This window comes from Balearica regulorum, chromosome 7 (genome assembly GCF_011004875.1).
Source record: "Balearica regulorum gibbericeps isolate bBalReg1 chromosome 7, bBalReg1.pri, whole genome shotgun sequence".
Taxonomy (NCBI): domain Eukaryota; kingdom Metazoa; phylum Chordata; class Aves; order Gruiformes; family Gruidae; genus Balearica; species Balearica regulorum.
Genome location: NC_046190.1, coordinates 26,180,495 through 26,199,914, shown reverse-complemented (window position 1 = coordinate 26,199,914; position 19,420 = coordinate 26,180,495). Strand labels below are relative to the sequence as shown.

The 19,420-nt window shown below is 37.7% G+C and overlaps 1 protein-coding gene across 1 annotated transcript in view; it reads left to right on the top strand.

Moving 5' to 3' along the window:
* KCNMA1 (potassium calcium-activated channel subfamily M alpha 1) overlaps positions 1–19,420 on the top strand; it is a 494,552-nt gene that overhangs the window by 35,904 nt on the left and 439,228 nt on the right. Inside the window, exon 3 of the mRNA XM_075757828.1 lies at positions 202–256. Within this exon, the coding sequence (XP_075613943.1) occupies positions 202–256 (55 nt within the window). The remainder of the gene's footprint in view (positions 1–201; positions 257–19,420) is intronic.

The following is a 19,420-nucleotide window of genomic DNA, read 5'->3' as shown; positions in this document are numbered from 1 at the left end:
AAAATCTCTTGAGGCAAAGTTAGAACATCCAGGCTTGGTGAGTGAAAAGTAATAATTTATTTTCTGCCATTTTAAGACCTGCCCTGTGATATTGAGTGTGACATAATGAACCTGAGCTGAGAACATGGTGACTGTACCTTCTTTCACTTGAATTTGTATGTGACTCTGGATAAGAGATTGTATTGCCTTTTCTGCTCCTAGCTTCTTACCTGCATCACACCTACCTGTTGAGGAAGAAGTGCCCTTGACTAACAAGGTAAGTATGCACGTTGTACAGCAAACCCACTGTGGTGATTAGTGCGCGTCCATCCCTAAATCTTCAGTGCCTTTACGCAGATCACCTGAAACAGGAATATTACCACTCAGGCAGGAGACCAGCTGAGGCAATAAAATGCATCATCAGATACTTACATAATGCTGCTGCTATAATAGTTAAGGGTTTTTTCTTGTTATCTGACCTAGCTCCTTGCATGGCATATAGATTAATTTTATCTGCAGTATGTGAAATTAAAAGTAACAAAACCTGAAACAAAGAGTACCTTATCAGCTCCTGTTCTGCAGAGGCAGAAATAAAAACCCTGTAAATATTGGCTATGTTTCAGCATCCTGTATTACAAAACATGTCATACAAATTTGTACAGGGAAAATGAATAGGGGATCGTATGTTTAATCGCACAAGGGCTGAGGGAGGGGAGGCACGCCTCTGCAAGAGTACCAGCTGGGAGATGTACCCATCTCCTCTAGTGCGACACAGTGCCCACTCTTCAGCCCGTACCATTCGTGCTGTACAGTTTTCATGTAGATTCTGAACTTTCTAATGATCACCAGATCCAGGTCTGTGTTTTCAGAAATAATTCCCCCCTCACTTCTTGGTGGTTTTGTGGTTGTTTTTTTTTAAATATTAACATTCCCCAGTAGTATTTTTAGAGAGTATGATTGTTTGCCATAACGGGTCTTGCAGGGAGGACTTCGGCTTATGCATAGCTGTTGGATCCAGGGTAGAATTAGTAGTTGGTGAACTGAGGAGTTAATGTTTCAATAGTGTCCTAGCCTGTTATTTGGTTCTCCTAATAGATTTTGCAGTGTTGGGGATAATGTCTCCAAGCAGTACTAGTCACTGTCTGGGTCTCTGTGGGTTTTTTTAATCATAATGGTGCAAAAAGTGATGCCTTTGAACAGGTGGATCTAATTGGTTCTGTTTGTGCCACTACATAGTTGTTTGTAAAGTGTGTGCTAGTAATCTGTATCCTGAAGATTCTGTGTAAATATAGGATGCTTCAAAATGAGCAAAGTCCTCTAATATCATTAACACCTGCAGAAAAGCTCTCTTTTTTTCCTTAAATAAGAAATTAAATAGAATTTTTGAAGATGGGTAGAATTAATAGGAGTAAAAAGGAGCTAGACCTATGGACCAGATAATGACTTTAAATGGAGGTTATGGTTTACAAGAATAGCCCTGGGCCTTCCCTTAGGGAAGATAAGCAGCTAACTTCTTTTGACCCATGAGAATGAACAGCCTTACTGTGCTTTTGGAAAAAAAAAAAATCTCATATTTCTAATTGTTTTGCAAGTTTGTCATTCTTAAGTGTCTCCTCCATAGTTTAGAAGTAATTTTGAATATAGATCTTTGTCCTTCTTTTCAATTTCACTATTGTTCTGTGTTGCAAGTTGAAATGAGCCAATTTACTCCCTGGGATCTCATCATGCCAAACCACTTCTATTTATACATGCAGACCATCTCTAGAAATTCACTAGGGCGTTTTTAAGGAAATGCCTGCTGCTTTGGCAACTGGGTGGGGAGGAAAGGAGGAACGGATTTGTGTATTTCTGTAGACCCCATGAAAATTACTCCTTGTGTGAGACCTGTGTGTTTTGAGTAATCAGGTCGTGCGTCTCCACGGCAGTCATAGGTGGGACCGGAGGTGGTGGGGACAGTGTTGCTAACTTTAAACTAAATAGTTTTGAGTAATGACAACAGTGTAGCTGTGGCAACACACAGCATTGCTTGGGCTAGCCACTTCTTTTGGGCAAGTTTTGGAGCCCGTGTTGAACTCCAGGCTGTCATAGTTCTGCTCCTGTCAGTACTTGGCAGAGATGATTTTAAGCTGACTAGACACTTATCTACCTCAGGGGCAGCCAAATCCTGAGGGGGGATGCATGCAGGTGGTCTTTGCCATTTGGGAGCAGTTAGGCTTGTTCAGGAACAGTTGTGTGATGCTGGTGCCTTCAGCCAAGCCCTTGCAGGGTAGGAAGGAGGATGCAGGGGGCATTGCTGCTGGTGATAGGAGGAGGGTGATGGGTCATCTTTCAGTTAAGAAGGTCGAGAGTTTTAGTATGAGATGAGGAGAGGGCAATACATGTTCGGATTGTTCAGTGAAGCTGGTAAAAACATATAGAGTCTACTGTTATTAAAACCTTCCCCAGGTTGGAGGAGGGAAAAAGAGGGGGAACAGTGCAAATAGTTATTTCTGGATATATTTCTTTCAAAGTGAATATATTATTTTTCAGACTAAAATATTTGGCCTTCATATTTTATATAAAACCACAAAATTCAAAGGAAGAAAAATTTCTCATTGGGAATGGGGAGTAGTTTTTCAATAATCACTATTACTCAACACATGAGTTAAAAATAGTTGGAGTAGGTCATTCTAAGCTAAATTAGGACAGTTGACTGTAGAAATGTAAATATCTTGGGTAATAGATGGTGGAAATATTGGTTATGTCTATTTACAATGCATGGTATGTGCCTCATGAATTGTTGGAGAGCGAAAGACTGGCCAGAAGACAGATAGTTATTTTGTGCAGTCCAACCTGTGATAGTCTGGGTCAGATCAAACAGCCCCTTTGAGGGAAGGGGACACTCTTCTTCCCTGGTAGCAATGAGTTTATTCAGGTAGATAAGCTTGAGGAGTACAAGGTGGGTCAGGAAGACAGCTGGAGCCATAGGCATTAGGGATGCTGACAGCAGGAAGGCCAGTCAGGAAGAACTGTGGTAAAGAGAGACCTTACCTTCCCATAAAAAGCAGATTGCAGCCAATTATAAGACACTTTAGGAATGTGGAGGCTTGTTTCAACTTGAGAAACAACTAGGAATGGATCAATTAGAAAACAAGGCTGGCAAATGGGTCATGTCCTTTCCTTTTTCCCATCTGGTGCAGCAGATGTCAAGTTATCTTAAAAGGCTACCTTTTTCCAGTTTATTTTAGTCATATTGAAACATTGCTTTAGTGGTTTTAAGCTTTAGAACAACTTCTAGCAAGTTTGCTTTTGTAAATATAGTTATGAAGCAGAATCCATGGAAGCAGCCAAATCTCAGTTCAGTTATATTTGGCTCAGCTCTGAAGTACTGTTAAAAGTAAGGAGGAGACTGCTTATGATTAGAATTGTAAAAACCATTTGTAATTTCTTGGGAGCTTTGGGTCAGTGATAGGAAACCCAACCGCCTTTTGGTGCTGGTGAGGAAGGAGTATGCCGTTTGGTCCATCTTACACTGTTGTTGTTTTGCTTTTGAGAAAAGGTGATGCCATTCTGTTTTAAAGGTTGGATTGATTCTGGATCTTATCAAATTGGTCTTTTTTAAAATATTTTTTTGTAATAGTAGTATAATCTGCAGAGTTCTTTTAGCTTTGCATAAGAAATGCAAAGGTGCAATAGTTTTTGAAATATTTCTTCCCATTGTAGACATCAAAATGGGAAGTCCTCAGCTTATAAATATTTTCATTTTATTGTATCTTCTCAAGGGATACATGCATATTTTGTTTTACTTTTCCTACCCAAGTGGGAAAAGAAACTCCCATTACTTATTCAATTAAATTAGCTTCTATAAATTAATCAGGAATAATTGTGTTTATATGGGCCAAAACTTCCTCAAGGGGACACTAAATGGCAAGTGATTTAAAATATATTTATTTAGACATCAGTGGTAGTGACTTCAAGCTACCCGTTGAGATGAATGTGGATGGCGGTAGTGCAGCACTCTGAATTTATTACAAAAGTTGCAATAAATCAAGTGTTATTAATCCAATTTAGCAAACGATAAGCAAGTAGCAGGCATGGTAGCTTTGATAAACCACAATATTGACTTTTGCTGAAACTATTTACTAAAATACATGTGCTATTTGTATTGAAAAAAGTACACATAGGTGGGGCTTTGCCCTTCTGGGACACAGAGCATGCAATCCTAATTCAGACCACAGTCTGTGTCACAGGAGTCCCAGCCCCATGCTTAAACTGGTTTCTGTAGCAGTTTCTAACAGTATAGTTGTCTTGTTAGATGAGTGTGTGTGTATGTGTGTTTGTGTGCATAAATATAAAAGACCTCAAGCACACTTAAGGGACTCAAATTGTGATGAGGCAACAATATAAGAACTGTAGTTTCATGTCCTTGGCTCAGGACTGAGTTGGATCTGGTACCTGCTATTTTGCCTCTCCCTTGCACCGGTCAGGTTGCTCTTGTTCCGTCTGACCCTCATGTGCTTTTTTTCTACTCTCCCTACTATTTTTACTGTCTGTCAATCACTCTCGCTCTTCTGCCCCTGTTCTTTTGGCTGATGGGACACTCCTCTAATAAACACTTCTATGCAGTAAGTAAAACTGAACTCAGCTGAAGCCAAGTGAATTGGTTTGTGTTGTTCTTATGTGCAATAAATGTATATTTAAAATTATATCCAGAACAGAAAACATAAAAAAAAATCAATAACCTAAATTCTAATTCTTTTCAAAATTTGTCTAGGTCCTTTGACTTCACAGGAGCTATTTAAGATCAATGAGGAACTGTGTATTGGCAATTTCTGTTTGTGCTCTGTTTCTTTTACTTAATCTTGCTGTTAATATCTTATTAGAAATACAAGGCAAAAATGGAGCAAATCATTTGATTATTACCAGTTCATTAGGCTTAAAATATGAATTGGAGCCAACTTCAGCTTTCAGATTCATTCACGTGTCTCACACTGAAGTCAGTGAGAGGCACATGCATATTCACAAATCCAGAATTTGGCGCTCTGCCTGTGATTTTAGTAGACCAATGTTCAGTGAAGGCTCTGAGGTAGTAGATCATTTGTTATTTACAGCGGATAATGAAACATTACTCTGATTTTACTTGAAGCTTTGTTACATAAAGGCTTTCGGTTAGTAGAGGGGGAACAAATACTCTCCCAATAAATTAAAAAATAAGTGAAAAGAAGCTCTGTCTACTTTGTAAAGGAATTAAGATTTTTAACATTGTGTAAACTGTAAAAACAGGATGACAAAATGCTTGGACTTCAGATTTCCTTGGAGTTGCACTGGGCTCTGGCTGTATCTGTGTCACAGGTGTAGTTGCTTTCCTCTAGCAAAATAGATGCTCCCAGCAGCTGGCTGCTCCAGAAATGCCACTTGGAACTGCAAACTTCCAAAAATATTTCACAGCTTTCTTGTGGCGAGAAGTGCTTCTCACCATGTGAAATTTTCGGATCATTGGGCTGAAGGGAATGGCAGGAGTCTTCCTGGAAGGTGAAGCTGCCCTTGCTGATCTTGGAAGTAGCACCCAGCTTGCCTGGAGCGAGGGATTGCTGAACCCCGCTGATGTTACCTGCTCCCCCCATACCTGCAACTGCCCTCCCCCAGACAGGGGGCTGTGCCCACCCCCGGGGGAGAACACAACATTCTCTGCCCGCATAAGGTGTCGTTTGCTGAGAGGCTACATGCTCATTTTTCAACAAAACTGTGTTGTTTAGGAAGTGTGGTTGTTTGGGTCCCCTCCCTTTGGACTGGATTTCAGCATCTCTTCTAAAGTGCAAATTGTCACAGGGAGAGCAATAAGGGTTGAACTGGCGAGGGAGGGGAGACCATGTGTTTTTGCTGCCCCAGCAGAGTCCCTTTAGTGATTACTTTTGAACTAAATTGTTGATCACTGAATGAAATCTTCTAAACTGTTGCTCTCCTTGGGTCAGCCCCAGTTTAAAGATCTTCCTCCTGCCAGGTATTCTTGTCCCAGGTATATTTTGAGTAGTCTTGAGGAGTCAGAGCAATATTTCATCATCCAGTACTGTGGCTATGTTATCCAAATAGGTGCCACATCATGTGTAATAACAGTCCAGATATCATAACAGTCCATGTAGCCACTGCAGTAAAATTATAGATGATGTCACTGTGTAAAATATAGCAGGTTGAGTTTGGTGTGATGTCGTCTGCTTTTACAAATCTACCCAACTTCCAGCTCTTCTGCAGGACACTGAGTTGTTTGTTTTTTTTTTTTTTTCAGCAAAATGCATTGTCTCCTGCTTGCTACAACCAGAAATCACTTTAATGCCAAATGGCTTTAGTCTTCAGTAAGTTTTCATTTAAGGAGTTTCCCCCTGTTTGCATGTACACTGGATAGAACAATGCCCTAGAAATTAAAAATAGAAGTAGTGTCCCAAAGGCAACGTCTGTCTGCCAGAAGTATGTATGACTAGTTTGGTGGCAAGTTTTAGTATTATGTGAGCATGAACTCAATTGGAAAAATGTAAAATCTGATCTCCTAACTTTAATACTGTCCCTCTTCCTTTATTTTCATTCTTGTGTTGTGCCCTATGAATTTTAATAGTTTTAACTTACATCCTGGGGCAAGTGCATCTGTGGAGCATCTTACCTGCAGTCAGGTTCTCTGCAGCAGATGTTGACAGACTTAGCTGTTTGCCCCATGGACATGTGTATCCTGCTATGCATTTATATTACAATCCAAAACATCCCTTTTTGGATATTATCCTCAGTGCAGCTTTAAATATCAGCAAGGTATCCTGAGATCTGAGAAAATGGGGAGATCCCTAGTTCTGCTGGCCCCACCAGTATTTCAACTGAAAATGGAAACATTGTCACAGGTTGAGCTTGTGATAGACTGAAGGTGATGGAGAACCTGTGGCTTACTTTTAAAATGTTTCTCTTTTTTTGTGTGGATTGCTTCTTGTATGAAATCTTATTTTAATTGAAAACTTTCTTTTCCCATTCTCCTTATGATAAATACTGATTATTTTTTAATTTTTGCCACTTTTACAGTAGGAATTGGGCTCAATTAAAAAAAACCCCTATACACATTTCCAACATTACAATCTGAATAATGCCAGATGAGCTAAAATTTTTGTTAAAGAGCAGCAATGCTAGACCAGTAGGCAGATTAGTTACATGCAAAAGATAAGTTTCATAGATCCAGATGGTACCTCGCAAGCAAAAAAGCACAAGAATACTTAGGTTTTCCCCATTCATGTTCTTTTTGTATTTTCTTTTAAAATTTAATTTTATCTTAGTACCATGATACATTTGAAATTTAAAAATTTTAAATTATACCATGTTGCTACTATGTTAGTTGCTTGAAGTGCATATCTTATTACAGTGGATCATAAATCTGGAAGCCAACCTTCTGTGTTTGTTTTAATTTACTGGGATGCATGGGTAAACCTGAAAGCAAGAATCCCTCCAAAAAACAGCTTTTATATAGAAATACTATTCACTGAAATGCTCTGAAGGAATTTATAACCCTGAAATGAATCTTTTCTTCTTCAGATGTAATGGTTACAGTTGCACGGGAGCTGACAAATAATTTAAATTGAATTGTAGCTTTAGTTTTGTCACTGTAGCTGAAATAACACTTTTTAAAATTAAAAATTTAGAACTAAGACTTTAAGACTGCTCCCCACCCCTGTCTGTCCTTTCTTATCTTAGCGTAAATTGAAAACATCAAGTATCACTTACAATTCAAGCTATCACTAGCTAATGCATTGTGTGTACACACACAACACTTCCATCTCCTAAAGAAATCTTGTTTTGAAGAGATTTGCTTATATAGGAGCTATGGATACACCTGTTTACTTTACGAGGCCCTTGTCTTTTAATAGTATAGCTTTCTGGTTTCTTTTCAGTTATATCTGCACCAAATAGCAAGGAGAGAACAAAAATCTGTCCTAAGTATCTTCTTTAATAAAGATTGCTATTTTTCAGCTTCCTAGGGGAGAAAAATTAGAAAGAATTCCTGAAAAATTTAAAATAAGTACATGGCAACATGTGTCCATAATTGAAGTATATCAATATGTTAAGTCAGACAACTGAATGATTGCAATGCATAAGCACAGGAAAGAATTCACTCCTTTACATGAAACAAAATATTATATGCTTAGTATTGGATACCCTGCCAGACCAATAACTTGGACTCTTCTGTTCTTGGCTGTAGGCATGATGATTATGATAGCATTCTACAGCTTTTTGTGGCTTTCTACTGACTTTATTAAAAAATGAAATGCTGCTGCAGCATACCTGTCTTTAAATTCTGTGGTCGTTGGAAAAGGTTTCACTAGCCTGAGTGGTTAATTAAAGCCAACTAATAGATTCAGGGATACCAGGGTTTAAAAGTCAAGCATGCTGAAGTGATGCTTTAAAAGAAAGCTTCCAAAAACTACCTGTACAGTGATAAATTAGTTAAAGTAAATAAAAAGAAACTTTAAAGTTGAAGGCACAGAAATTTGTATGCAGTGATCTCTTGTGTGTGCATTGTATACCTAATAAATATCTGTAAAGTTGAAAGTTTGCAAATATATGTCTCGATAGATTTAATAGTTTTGAAACTAGAACCTCGCACAAGGTGCTATGTATATTACTACATTTCACTGCTGACTGTTCATTTCTAGTGGAAGGCTGGACAACGCCCATCTTGATGCAGTTGTCTCCTCCTGGCTTCATTAAAACCCAGGTTTGCTATGTGTGAAAAATGTTGGTCTGCAGGGTAATAAAAGACAAACTAGAGTACTAAAAGACATGGGGTTTTGTTTTATTCATTTGAAATGTTTCCTTTGGGTAGAGCTGATGGAAACATCAAAGAAAAGGAAAGGCTTAGAAAAGATGAGGAGATCTCAGCTACATCTGCCTGGCAAAGAGCCTGCACCTTCAACCCCAGTTTATGGATTATTGATTGGAGAGGAGATGAAGTGCAGCTCCTATTCTCAAGCCAAGCAGACTGCCTTACACAGAGTGCAGCTTAACTTTCTTTCTTCATTAGCGTGGAATACGTAATGCGTGTGGAAAAAAGGTCTCGTTAACAGGTCAGTAGTTAGGTTAGTCTTTGTATTGCCTGCTGCAAAGTCATGAAAATGAAGAGAATTTTTTCACTTATAGAAACTTATGTCTGTGAACTGTGTACATATACATACTGTGTATATATGTATTTTTTTAGTCTAGTACCTAATCAGATTTAAAAAATTAGGGGTTTATCACAGAAGTCTAAATTCATGTCAACAGAAACACAAAGCATTGAAATATTCTGAACAGATCTGGTTCTGCAGAGAACAGATGCTTTAAAACCTGGTTAAAAAAACCAAATCACCACAAACACCCACCTGCCAACACCAGTCTCCCCCTCCCCCCACAACCCAACAACCAACCAAGGTCTAAAAATGATGCATCTGAATTTTATGTAAAAAGTATCATGAGAGTAACATCTTGGGCAACATTTTGAAACCAACCATTTATGGAATATATGAACTAAATATTTTTCCTTAATAAAAGGAAGTAGTATGATATTCCTTCAACCCCTCTAAACTATTTAGTTTTCCTATTATTGAGCCAAGTGCCTGTCTGTAGTTATGACTTGACTATGTAATACTTTTTCTATAGCAGCCTGTGGGATTTGAAATCAGTTAAACTCAATTTGCATATCTAGTTAGCAAAGAATTTGGGCAGAAATGAAGTTAGAGGGCTCTGCTGGCTTCTGCCTATGCCTGTTGTGGAATAAGGGCAGGCAAACACAAGACTGATGGTATGAAGAGGCAGGGTTACCCTGCTCTGGTAACACCAGAATAGTGGGGTCACCCTTCCAGGAAATTTTTTTTTTCTGTGGTGTTGTGCAGGGGATATGCAATCTCATGCTTTTGATACTCTTTAGCATCCTAAAAAGGCCTGTTTATTTACTATAATTAATATTTCAGAACCCAGTAGGTATCAGCTCTTACAAACTAGATCAAAGTTTAATTACTTGAGTTGCTGTAAAGAAACTTCTTAAGCATGAGAAATAATGTAAGTAGATTGCTGGCTAAAGCACCTGGTGGCAAAGCAAGAAGATAGAATGTAACAGCTTATACTTCAGGTGAGAAATATGTGAGGGTTTACTTACAGAGGATGTGTATATAAAAAAAGGATAAATTCAATATGAAAACTTTATAAAAAAAGTTGCAACCAGAGGGGAAGGATGAGGTCAACATAGGATGAAAAATATAATCAGGATGGGAAATACTAAAGCATATACAAATATGCTTAAAATAATAAATATTCTAAACTTATTTATAATAATACATTTATTGATGTTTGTCCCAGGATAAAATCTTGGCTGACAAAGGCTGTTAGTTTGAAAAGTAAGAAAAGGTCAGGGAGTCATCTTGAATTTATGGTAATTGTTAGAAACAATAGTTGCTTCATTTTGCAACATCATGTTTTTAAATCAATTACTAATAACTTAAAATGATTTGACATCTACAGGCCACTCCTGTGGGAAAACTTGTAGAAAAACTGTCAAGGAGGTTTATTCTGTGTCTGGCAGACTTGACAAGGGCAGATAGTAGGCTCTGGTATAAACCTCATCTTAGTATCAAGCCAGGAATAAGTTTGGTGAAGTTTACTGACCTACAGGAATGGATAAGTGTGGTAAATATTACTTTATGTACATTATATTAACTCCTTCCTTCAAAAAACCCCAATAAACCTGACAAAAAGAAATATTGCTATTTGTCCTTGCGAGTCCTGTGCCTGGCAGCCTGGGTCACCGAGGTCTCTGGTGAGCCTCCCAGAGACTTACGCAGTGGTATTTGTGTCAAGTCTAGCGAATGTCGTGGGTGGAAGGCCGTGGGGACCCTTGTATCGTGTGCTTTTGAGTGGGCTAGTGAAGCACCTGGTCACTTCACAAAGCACGATGGTGACTGCAAGAGGAGCAATTGCGTTCCTCATGGAACACACAATGTTTCTGTGAAGTGACTGGCACGCACGGGGGTATCTGACCTTCTGGTAGCGCTTGCTGAGAGTGAACTGACATGACCAGTGTCTCTGGACCTGAATGAGCAAGGTGCTAGCCCAGCTCTATGTAATCAATATGGTACTTGGGTTTTTTTAAGCTACATCTGATATATTTATTAACTCAACTTGAACAAAGCTCAGCAGGAGTGCTCCAAATGAAATGTATTCTTTGTCACAAAACACCAGTTGGTCAGAACTGAAAGGTGTCTGTCTTGACAAGCGTCCCCTGGAAGACGAGATAACTTTTGGAAACACATACCTTCTTTCTTGTCAGCTTGTCAAGGATCTGAAGTATTTCTGGTTGCAGTGCTGGTTGCCCCCGGAACCTGCTGGGCTCTAAGGTGTGCTTTGAGGTCTACTTTCCAGCTTTCATTAGCTTCTGTCACACACCTGATAGGAAACAAAATGTTATTTTAAAAAAAAAGTATGTAGAATTTTGCACAGACTAGAAATTCTGAGTTGTAGATACCTGTATCAAGTAAGTGTTTGGTCAATGCAGAGTATGTAGTGCTTAAGGGAATTACAATACACCAAGAAGCTGTATGTTTAGGTCTGTGTTGAAAAGTTGGTACGTTAGAGTTTGAATATTTTGCTTTCAGGAACAATTTAAACAAATGATGGTCTAATGTGACTTAGTAGCTACAAAGGCAATATGTAGACATGAGAAGGCAAGCAAATAAAATTCTGATATGACAGTTGTTTCCTCTGGTGAGGGCAGAGACCTTTTAATAGGATGTAATGTGGAAAAATATTTTCCCGGTTACCTTTTTTTTTTGTGTGCTTGATCTATGTATTAATAGACTAACTCTTCCAAAGTAACCTTTTGCTGTTTCTGTATTGCAGGGGAAAAAAAAAAAATATAGGCAGTACTTAATACATAAGCATCAAGAAAACACAGATTCTTCTGTGAACAACTTGTAGTATAATGGTATTGAGATTAAACTCCAGGATACAGATTAGAATAAGAGGTCCTACCGTACTGCACTGGAAAAAAATGTTATTTTCCCACAGTGTGGGATTTTTTTTTGGTTTATATTTAGTACATCTGTGCATTAAAAAGTTTACAGCCTAAGATATCTTAAGATAACAGTTCATAATAAGAATATGTATAAAAAGATCAGTAATGCAGATAATACTGTCTAAATAAGTTTGGAGAAGAGTGCTTTCAATGATAGGGCTAAAGAATATGTAAGCATCAAATTGTCAGTTAGCCTAATACCCTTTTATAGAAAATGCTTGACCTGGAATGATTTAATTCCTAGCTTCTGGGGTCACTTTTACTTATCTACTCCATAAGCCACTGTCTTATTTTGGTTTTATCACTTTTTATTCCTCTATAATCACAATACATATGTCTAGAGGTGTACTGTCTCTGCTTGATTAATGCTGTGATAGTCAGCAGAATACATTGTTTTGAAATATCTTTTGTAAGGTTAAACTGTATCACTGACAAGGATTGACAGCTGCTGCGAATACAGTAATGAGGCTTTTACTCCCACTGTCTGTGCAAATTTATCACTGAAGTTAATTTTCCTCATTTACCTGTGGAAGCATTTACCTCTGCTGCTGCTCCCCTTGTGATCTACAGCTGCATACCTTGCCTTATCAAAATAACATTGATTTCTATAGTTAATACAAAAATCCACAGCTTGTGCAAAAATCATGCTTATAAGGTAGAAAGACAAGGGCGGTACTCAATCATCAGAATCTTCTTATCTTCTGCAGTGCCATATGTAGGTATGGCCTATGGAATATGGTTTGAAAAGATCTGGTGTGCTTTGTGCATGCCAGTTGTTCATCATGTCGTCAGCAGCTGACTTTTTTTCCTCACTGATGTATATGTACATGGAGACATCAATAACTGGTATTGATGAACAGAACTGTTCAAGTTTAAATTATTTGGCTGGTGCATGTGCAGACCAACTTGCAGCAATTTGCTAGGACGCATCCCAGATGGTCGTGTGTCTGTGCTTCTAACACTTTGAACGTGAATTTACTCCTTTTCAAGTAGTCTGTAGTAGAAACTTTATGGAGCCTTCCAGAGGGTTGCAGTTCTGCAAAGGTACAACCAATAAGTCGAAGCATCTCAAAGGTCAGTGCTGGTTTTCTTGAGGTGGGAGGCTGCCATCCATGCATTTTCTCATTTCCTGGTTGTTACTGCTGCTGTGTCATCCTGACTACACAACCGTGTGCAAAGCCAGGCTTCTTTTTCTCTTCATGTGGTTTGGGCTGTTTATTTTAATAAAGGGGTGGCTGTATACAATGGAGAAATAGCTATTATTTTACTGGAGTCATTTATCTTAACATAAAGTTTTGGATAGTCTTCTGCTTTAGCACATACTATGAAGATTTTTGTCTCTGCTCAGAATCCTACTGAGGCTTTATGTGGTACTACCTAAAAAAAAAAAAAAAAAACACTTAGTGCTAGAAACATGTGATTCAAGTAACTATGGGATGTAGACCAGAAACCATAACAATATATACAGAATTCTAGAAAGGAGGAGATGAACACGTGCACAGAGTAGCAAAGCCTTATTTAGCACATAGACTCATCCAGGTAAATGAGTCATGAGCAGGAAAGAAAAATAGGAATTCATAGTCAAAGGAAATTAGTCTTGGAAAGGACCTGGAGTCATCCTAGCTCACTGAGCTGAACTTGCTGATTGGGTGTTTAGTTGTTTGTTTTTTTTTTTAACCTTGGCAACTTCTTAATTTTCTTCTGCTTTGTCCTTATGTCATGAGCAAAATCTTATTTTTATTTCCAGTTTTGATCCTCAAACACAAAGGAGAAATTCAGGGAACTTGCCTTCCCCCCTCGAATAAATGTAAAAGCCTGTTAATGAAAAGTTATATAAGTAATTCAATATAAATAATATATAAAGAAAATATACAGTATAATTAATTTTTTTTAATCCTTTAGCTATGTTCAAAAGCCCAGAGAGCTTTACTTTTATTATCATAAAGTATATGAGTATGCACACAGGTTATATGTGTTTTTTCAATTCTTAATCTTGCTGGCCTACTGGTAGAAAACTCCTTCATGTTGTTTATCACTTTGCTGTTCTGTTTTTCAGTAGTGTGACAGCTGAGCTTTACTTTGTCAATGTAAGCTAGTTTAGGTTTATATATTTGCTATAAAGCATTCCAGTGCCTACTCAAAATCCTTTAAGACCTACCAAAAATGAGATGGCCTGATCTGGATCATCTTTGAGAAACCAGCATGACTCATCACTGCTGTGACTGCTTCTCTTTGAAAAGAAGAGTGAGGGGAGAGATTCTCTAGTTTTTCTGTTAGATTAAATGATGTGCTTCAGAGAGATGTTTGTGGTGATACTTGGTGGTTCTTTAAAGGTCTTTGGTTTTAGACTGGATTGGTATTTGAATGGTAGACTGGTGGGGATGGAAGTGGTGCTGCAAGAAAAATTAATGCTGACCTTTCAGGAGAAGATATTTTATCTGATACAAGAATACCAAAAGTTAACTGTGGTCTTGAATATTGTCTGAATTATATTTTTTCTGATAAAATAGAAAGTTAATATTTGGGAAAGCGGGAACATTGAATCTCCTTTGTCTTAAACACTAACATATCCTACTTCTATAAAGAATTGGCTCACAATTTCTTTGCGGGAGCAAAAGAATGGTGTCTTTAAGTGTGGTAAATAACAAAAATCATGTCTATAAGCAAGCCGAAATAAGAAAAAGTAAACCAAACCAGTAAAAAAAAAAGTTGCAACTAAACTGTCAGAATTTTATTTGGTTAGGGATAAGAAATACTTCAAGGTTTTGAATGGACAATTTTGCGGACGTGCCTTTTTTCACTTTATATTCTGTACACCTGTAAAATGTTATCTAGGTATGGATCCAGAGGCTACTTTATCTGACTGTTCCAGTGTGAATCCATGGTTGGGTTCTGCAGCCTGTGTGATTAACTCCACCTTACTACTGAAATTATTCTTACTTGTTTGCAGAACACCAGCAAATAACTTGTCAGTTATGTAGTGAATAAAGGGGACATGATATCAAGTGGTGGAAGCTCCTTGTGTACCTTCCACTTCACTCATCATCACTTCTTTCCTCTTCAAGTTGCACCTCTACCTCATAAGCCATTTTACAGGAGCACTTGATTTCCTCGAGAAGAATAAAGCTACTTTCATGTGACTTGGAGCAGATTTACAAATGCCATACAAAAGTAGCATAAATATGAATTACTAAGAGTATGAAATCAAACTTGTATTATTGAATGATACTTCAATGCTTGTTAAGCCCTTGTTAAGACAAATTATATTAAATGAAACTGTTAAGCGATGAGATTACTTAGCATGGCCAAAGGTGGTATAAACTACCCCAAGTGTCAGTTTCCAGTTTGTATCTGCTGAACAATAATAAAAATGAAATATCTTAATTGGTACTTCGGGGATTTGCTGAAAATATGCTACAGAGGGATGGACTGAACTGTATTCAAAATAGTAACACAAATATATGTGCTGTCATATTTAAATTTGCAATGGTTAGAGTTGGGGGACTGCTTTTTCCCCCTCCTCTTGGCTTCTCCCTCTGAAACTGTATTTGGATTCCAGTGGGAAGCATGTACTTTATAACGGCAAATACTATTTAGTGTGACTTGACATTTTTTCAGGGAGATAATGTACCCAGGAGTGTCTCCTTCCTGGCCCAATGACTCAGAAAGCTCTGAAAATATACCACAGTGTGGGAAACTTTAGAAGCATTGCAGGAAGAATTGCTGGTGACTAATTCAGTGACAAAACACTGGGCATAATATGCATTTTGTGCATGTTGTTCATCCACACTTTAGCTTATTAGATCCTAACTGTATTTGTGATGGCCATCAGTGTGACTTGGAATTGCTGCCGCCCCTCTTACTATTTGCAACCTTATGGTATAATCCTGATATTTATCCAATATTCATAATCATTCTTTCATAATCTCTATAATATCCTGTCTGTTGTATGTTTTCAAGAATCATGCTGAAACTAACTTTTATCTACTGTAAAATATCTCTATTTTCTTCAAGATAAGAGATTCTTTAAGTTAAATCTGAATAAAAAACCTTCTGTTAGAAGTTCAAGATCCGTTACTTAAAACGGATGAAGAGCAATACCTCCTTTATGCAGAATGTTCCAGTTTCATTTCCATGGAAGACTATCGTTCATGACTGCAAACTGAGGTGTAGGTTTGTATGAAGGGATGTGAAGATTCTCATTTAATCGTTTTGTGCAATTTGCAAATCTGAGAAAAGTAGACAAACTGATACAGTGGTAAGTTGAGATCATCTTGTCTAGTGAAGTAGCGCCCTGCTGTCTTGAAATATGAGTTAAGCTTCATCTACCTGGCCAAGTTAACCTTTTGGGGATTTATGCTTATTGTAGATAGGTTGATAAAGATGATAATTCTAGCCTGTGCCTTTTATTTTTGGAGGTCCCGATAGAAAACACTTTCTCTTGTTATGCACCGTAATGTCAGCATCCAGCTGTATTTTATCTTTATTTCAGTGTTTCTGAGAAACTTAAATTTGACTTGAATTGTCTTAGGTTCCAGCTGTTGAACAGACTATTGGAAATAGGGATCTTGCAAACAATTGAAAGACAGAGTAATACACATGTGAAGAAAAAGAGGAAGAATAATAATTATAGTGAATTTATTTATTGAAATAATGTCTGGAATGTAGTTCTGTGATCACCAGTGAAATAATTTTGGGATAGAATTTGCAGACTCTGTATGTTAGGAAAAGGTCTAGAAATGATGAACTGAGTCTTCTCCATCTTGGAATAAGAAATTCTACATTGAGACTATACCTGTCTTGAGTGTCTTTCAAGAAACCAGAATTTTAGCCTTAAGCAGTAACTCTTACCCTCTGAATGTGTTAGCTGAAAGCTTACAGGAAATCCTGGAGTTCTGGTAGAATCAAAGTAGTTAAGAGGGAGGTTCTGAGAAGATATGCAAATAGATGGTTAACTATCATCTAAAATAATAAAGCGTTACTTTAGATGCATAAAAGCATGATGGATTTGGAATTAACTTCACTCTTCCTGTGCTGTTTTAAGCCTTTTGACAAAAGCAATCTGTAACAAGTGGACAATGAGACATATTTCATAATAAGAAAAACATCTGTCTTGAAGAAATAAAGTTGCCCAGGTAGATGTCTAGTACAGGCAGCAATTCTTTATTTGACTGTAGAGCTGAAGAACCTGTTCAGGTTCCTAAATCTGCTAGAGCCATCTCCTGACCTTGGATAATGCTTGCTCTGTTAGCTCCTTAATAGCAGCAGTTGTTAGTGATTTCTGGAAGAGGCCTGTGAGGCTGGAGGAATAGCCATTTATTTTGTCTGACCAAGTTTGTTTAGAAAAATAATTGAAAAATCCTGTGTTAGACTAGTAGAAGATCCTTTTTAAAAAACAATATTCATTTCACAATTCTAAATGTCACTGTGAGGAGCAACACTTGGACCTGTACAGTGAGTTAGCTCAGGGTTAGAGCTCCTGTTTGACTATGTAATTGAAAAGTATTATGGAAAAAAAATTCAAAGGAGGTTAAGAAAAAACAAGGACTGTCTTTACTACTCTTTCCTTTTTTCCACTGCCTATCAGTGGTGTTGCCAGACAGACCATAGACAAACATTTAAGTATCTAATTAAAAATGAGTAAATATCATCAAGAAAAACTTGCAAGAGGCAAATAATGTCAACTGACAAAAAAAAAAAGCTTGTTCTGTTATAAATAATGTGTTAGAACTGAAAACACATACATATGGGGACTAAGGAACAGGTCATGCATCAGGTGATCCCTCAGAGGTGTCCTGATGCTAATGAAATGTAGTTCTCACTGCTCCTGCCATTAGAGACCAAACCCTGTAGTAAATGTCTTTGGCCAGTCTCCAGGAGTATTTCTAGTAGCTGTAGGGAGTTCAGCCTCAGTTTGTGGTGGCTTCACCATAACTCACTGCAAAATGATGAGTTTGTATCTCCTATTCTTTCGTTTGCACTTCTGAGGTGCTTGGAAAATACTGTTATGTTAGAAGCTGGAAAAGTGTAATAGAGGAGACTCAAAAGTTACCATGCTTCACGGTGTGGTGGCAGAACAAACCCAAGTGGTTTGGTAACTGTGTTTCAATATAACATGGGAAGGGTTTGGCCTGTGCTAATATTTGATCAATGTTGAGAATATGTATTGCAACTCCCAGATAAGTTGCCCTGCCATCACTAGAATGGCAGTAGTCCAGTAAAAGGAGGAAGTAGCAGCAACCTTCAAAATACAGAAATAATAGTAAAAGGTGAAGATGTGTTTAGTAAAAGAAATGTCTGTGTTGATACTTCAAACTATATGGCATTGACCTAACTTGGATTTTCCTACAGTCTATGGTAAAAGGTAACGGAATTGAGCCAAAGCTGAATCCTTTGAGATGTCCTACTTCTGTAGAAATTTCAAGTATTTTTTTAATTACTGCTCTTCATTTTTGTGCCCAATCCTGATTTTATAATCCCCCTTTAGCAGAAGGCATGGTCTTAGTGTGGTTAGGAACCCAAATGTGCCAGTCCTAAAGGCAAAAGAAGAAATCACCTAACAATGACATAATAGATTTGTCCCTCTTACAGTCCTACCTCTTGCTCTCCTGACGTAGGAGAGAAGAGGGAGTTTGGGCATTTAGAGGGCAGAAGCCTCCCTAGTCTATCTGGTAGATCCATTCCTGAAGTGGCAGGAAACAGCTTTTGCTCTATGGCACCTGATAAAGCTTCACAGATTTTATAATGTATTTTTTTATTATTAAAAAGCTCTAAAACACTGTCAAGGTTTCTATGGTGGAATCGCAGAACTGCTATGTTCAAATTTCAGTGCACGCATCATAAAAGTATTAGTGTTAACCTTTCAGTTAAAGATTGCTTTTTCCTTAGAGGCAACCTTATTTTCTTGAAGGTAATAGGATGCTGGCAATAAACATATGCCATTTCAGTATTAGAGTGGTCATTAAAATATACAATGCCTTTATGTTTTTTTTTTTTAAGAACTATGATAACCATAGTAAGTAAAACAGATACTTTACTTTTCTCTAAGAAGAAAATCAGTTCCTGTAGTTGAGGGGGCCACTTGTTTCCAGGAATTTGTGCAGGTGTTTTACTTTGGCAAAAGCTTTATATACATTTGTTGCCCTCAACATATTTGACTGGTGGTTTGAATGTCTTTTAAGGGCTTGAGAAAGGGTTCTAGGATGTATTAAAAGAAAAAAAAAAAGTAGGGAGGAGAAAAGATGTCTAAAGTTCACAGTGATAACAGCTATTATTCAGACCTGTTAGATGCCAATTCTGAGTTTTGGCTAGTGTGCATTAACCATATTTATGTATTCGTATGCATGCACACATATGTAAACAAATCATAAGTTGCCTGGATAATGGAATGGTATT